The sequence below is a fragment of the Amphimedon queenslandica genome, unplaced genomic scaffold (genome assembly GCF_000090795.2).
Source record: "Amphimedon queenslandica unplaced genomic scaffold, v1.1 AMPQUscaffold_12762, whole genome shotgun sequence".
NCBI lineage: Eukaryota > Metazoa > Porifera > Demospongiae > Haplosclerida > Niphatidae > Amphimedon > Amphimedon queenslandica.
Window position 1 is genome coordinate 1 of NW_003547002.1, and position 3090 is coordinate 3090.

General features: G+C 36.4%; 2 protein-coding genes across 2 annotated transcripts; one reads left to right on the forward strand and one right to left on the reverse strand.

Annotated features, from left to right (window-relative positions):
• Positions 1-6: 6 nt before the first annotated feature.
• Positions 7-915, forward strand: LOC109586853 (uncharacterized). The gene is made up of 2 exons (XM_020003081.1): positions 7-496; positions 579-915. Exons 1-2 carry the CDS (start codon positions 70-72, stop codon positions 908-910), a joined length of 759 nt encoding a protein of 252 aa, XP_019858640.1. The 5' UTR covers positions 7-69; the 3' UTR covers positions 911-915.
• On the reverse strand, positions 889-2389 carry LOC109586852 (uncharacterized). The gene is made up of 3 exons (XM_020003080.1): positions 2063-2389; positions 1811-2013; positions 889-1757 (listed from the first exon to the last, which is right to left on the reverse strand). The coding sequence occupies exons 1-3, from the start codon at positions 2267-2269 to the stop codon at positions 1295-1297; spliced, it is 873 nt and encodes a 290-aa protein (XP_019858639.1). The 5' UTR covers positions 2270-2389; the 3' UTR covers positions 889-1294.
• Between the last annotated feature and the right edge of the window lie 701 nt (positions 2390-3090).

Here is a 3090-nt window from a genome sequence, read left to right on the forward strand (position 1 = left end):
AAAGCATTGTATGACTTAGTTGAGTCTGATCTTCCAGTTGGGCCTAAACTGTCTAAGTTAAATAACTTGATGATGTTCTTCTTGAGAGTTCGTCTTAGCTATGGCATTGAGGATCTTGCTTTTCGATTTGGTGTCAGTAAAGGCCAAGTGTCAAAGCATTTTCATAATGTTTTGGACATAGTTTATGTCAAAACAAAACCACTTATTAAGTGGCCAGATCGAGATGTTTTAAGGTTAACCATGCCTACTTCATTTCGTAAATTTTTTAAAAAGTGTGCTGTTATCATTGACTGCTCTGAAGTATTTGTTGAACGACCAAGTGACTTGATGGCAAGAGCACAAGTTTGGAGTAATTATAAGCATCATTCGACGATAAAATTTTTGATTGGTATAACTCCACAGGGTACCATTTCCTATATTTCTAAATGCGCAGGTGGCCGAATTTCTGACAAGGAGATAGTTGAGCAGTCAAGCCTTGTCAACTATCTGCTACCAGGTACATTAGTTCATTGCAAATGAATGATGAAGCAGAAACTGCTATGCAATCAGTTGTATTTATTTCAATTTAATTTTTATAGGTGACGTTATATTGGCTGATCGTGGGTTTACCTGCCAAGATCACGTAGGTATGTATATGGCCGAAATCAAAATGCCCCCTTTTACTAAGGGTAAAAAGCAATTAGAGAAATATGATGTTGACTGGAGTAGGGAATTGTCTCTTGTGCGTGTGAATGTTGAACGAGTGATTGGTGTACTAAAGCAAAAGTACACCATTCTGCAGAATATATTGCCTGTTCAGTATTGTGAGGCAAGCACATGTGGTGATACTAATGTGACAGTTATTGACAAAATAGTTCATGCATGTTGTGCTTTAGTTAATTTGTGTCCTTCCATTGTATCCCAAGACTAAAATGATTTTTCTTAAATTTATGGTATGTACTGTATATGATATAGTTAATAATAATAATGTAATTATTGATTAATAAGAGATTGGATCTGAGTTTGTTTGCTGGGTTTGGCTATTATTTTTTAGAGATGGGTAGCTTCCTACAGCTGGGACACTTCCAAATGCCTTTTGGGACTTTACGTATCCTTAAGCAATCGCAATGAAACCATTTGATGTGACATGATTTATTGTCACAAAGTATCATTTCTCCATAACTTGGCTGATTGCAGTAGCACCAAACTTTATCGTAGTCTTCATTGTCTTCGTTGTCTTCATGAGGAAGTGGATCAGGAGCTACTAATGCATTGCTTGAATTTGCAGCTGGCTTCCTTGAGTACCACTTTCCCACTATTTCAGGAAGTACTCCATAGACAAACAGATGTTGCAGGTCGTCGATAATATTATAAAAAAATCAGTATTTCTGTACACACGATCTATTAGTGTTCCATCTGATTCTGACCATACTATGAAATCACAGTATCCAAGATTGCATGCATGCATCTGAGTTTGGACTTGATAGTAATATGGATGCTCCCGCTTCAAAGTCCAGTTTCCATCATTCCCTTTTTCCATGCAAAAAGAACGGTTGTTGTCTTCAGGAAATGATTCTTTGACAGAATGAGGACACTTCACTTCAAGAACTCCTTTACCACAGCATGAACAGCTTACTATGCCATCAGGAGAAGCACCAATATATGGATGGCAAAGATCAATGAAGAAACCATTATCTTTAATTGTTAAATCAATATGGTTTTCATTGGCAACAGATTCATACGTGGAGAGGGCCTCCTTTTCATGATCACAGCCCCATCTACAAATGTTTAATATCAAAATAATGATATTGTGTCCATTAATTGTATATACCTAGTAGATTTTGTAGAAAATGAGAACAACTCTGGGTAACATATCCTCTTAATTAGGCTCTGAGATGGTGAAGCATGGTTTGTCTTTACTGCATTTCTGATTAATGAAGCTGTCAGTCGGCCTGAACGGAATACAAACCATGACTTTTTAGAAGATTGACCCCTTGTCTCCAATTCCACTAGAGCTGCTTCAGCTTCCGTAATCTATAAAGTTTCACAGATAGAAAATCATTCATATCTTTATTGTGCATACCTTAAGCTCTTGAAAAACTTTATCACATTCAGACAATAGCTCAATATAATCAGAATCCAACATCTTAGGGTTGTATAGCTCTGTAATGGGTGATGGAAATCGGGTGTCAGAAAGTCTGGGAATGAATTCTTCAGCATAAGGCATTGTTATTTTAAGAATAGCTGGCCTTTCCTTTCCTTTACTTATTTTTTGTAAAAAGGAATCCATTTCATTTTCTGATGGAGGCACTCTAACTGCTGTTAGTCTATGATGTTTTGATGATGGGCTACCTGTTGTATCATTAATTCTTGCTGTTTTTCTGAACTTTATTTCACTAATGTTAGCTGTAGTAACCTATATGTTGTATAATATAGAACATTGACTTGTTTCTTTTTACTTTGGTTGGAGTTGGTAGCCAGTAGCAGGCCCTAGAAGTACATGAATTTAATCCTGTTTGCTTCTGACAATCTGCCGCCTTCACTACAGTTGTTAAAAGTGCTGCACATGTGAGCATGATTCACCTAATCTATAAATTTGTTTATGTACATAAATAATATTATACAATGTACATACCCTGCCATGCAAGTGCAGTGTGCAGCAGCAACTGAACCATCTTCTTCAATGACTACCCATGGCAACAATGGTGTACAGGAGCTTCGTTGAGAGTGATTAACCTGCAAACATGTAATTGTAATACAAAAACTCATATGCATTGAAAAAATCTACCTTTGCTTTTATTACAAACTTCCTCAAATTATTGACATCAAAACTGTGCAGTAACAAATCATGAACCCATCCAGCAGTAACAAACCCTTCTGAATCCAGCATTCCTTTTCATGCCTTATTAATTTTATCATTAATTTCATTATGCTACATCATTTATACCTTTAATGCTTCTCCTGTATATGGACTTGGAGTAGATATCATGTACACTGTTACATCACTCCATGATATGGCTGGCAGTAATTCTGGGCTTTTTTCCCATTCAGAATTTTTTATTGAATAAGGATCCACCTTAAGACCAGTTTTGGACACCTTTTCCTTATAGC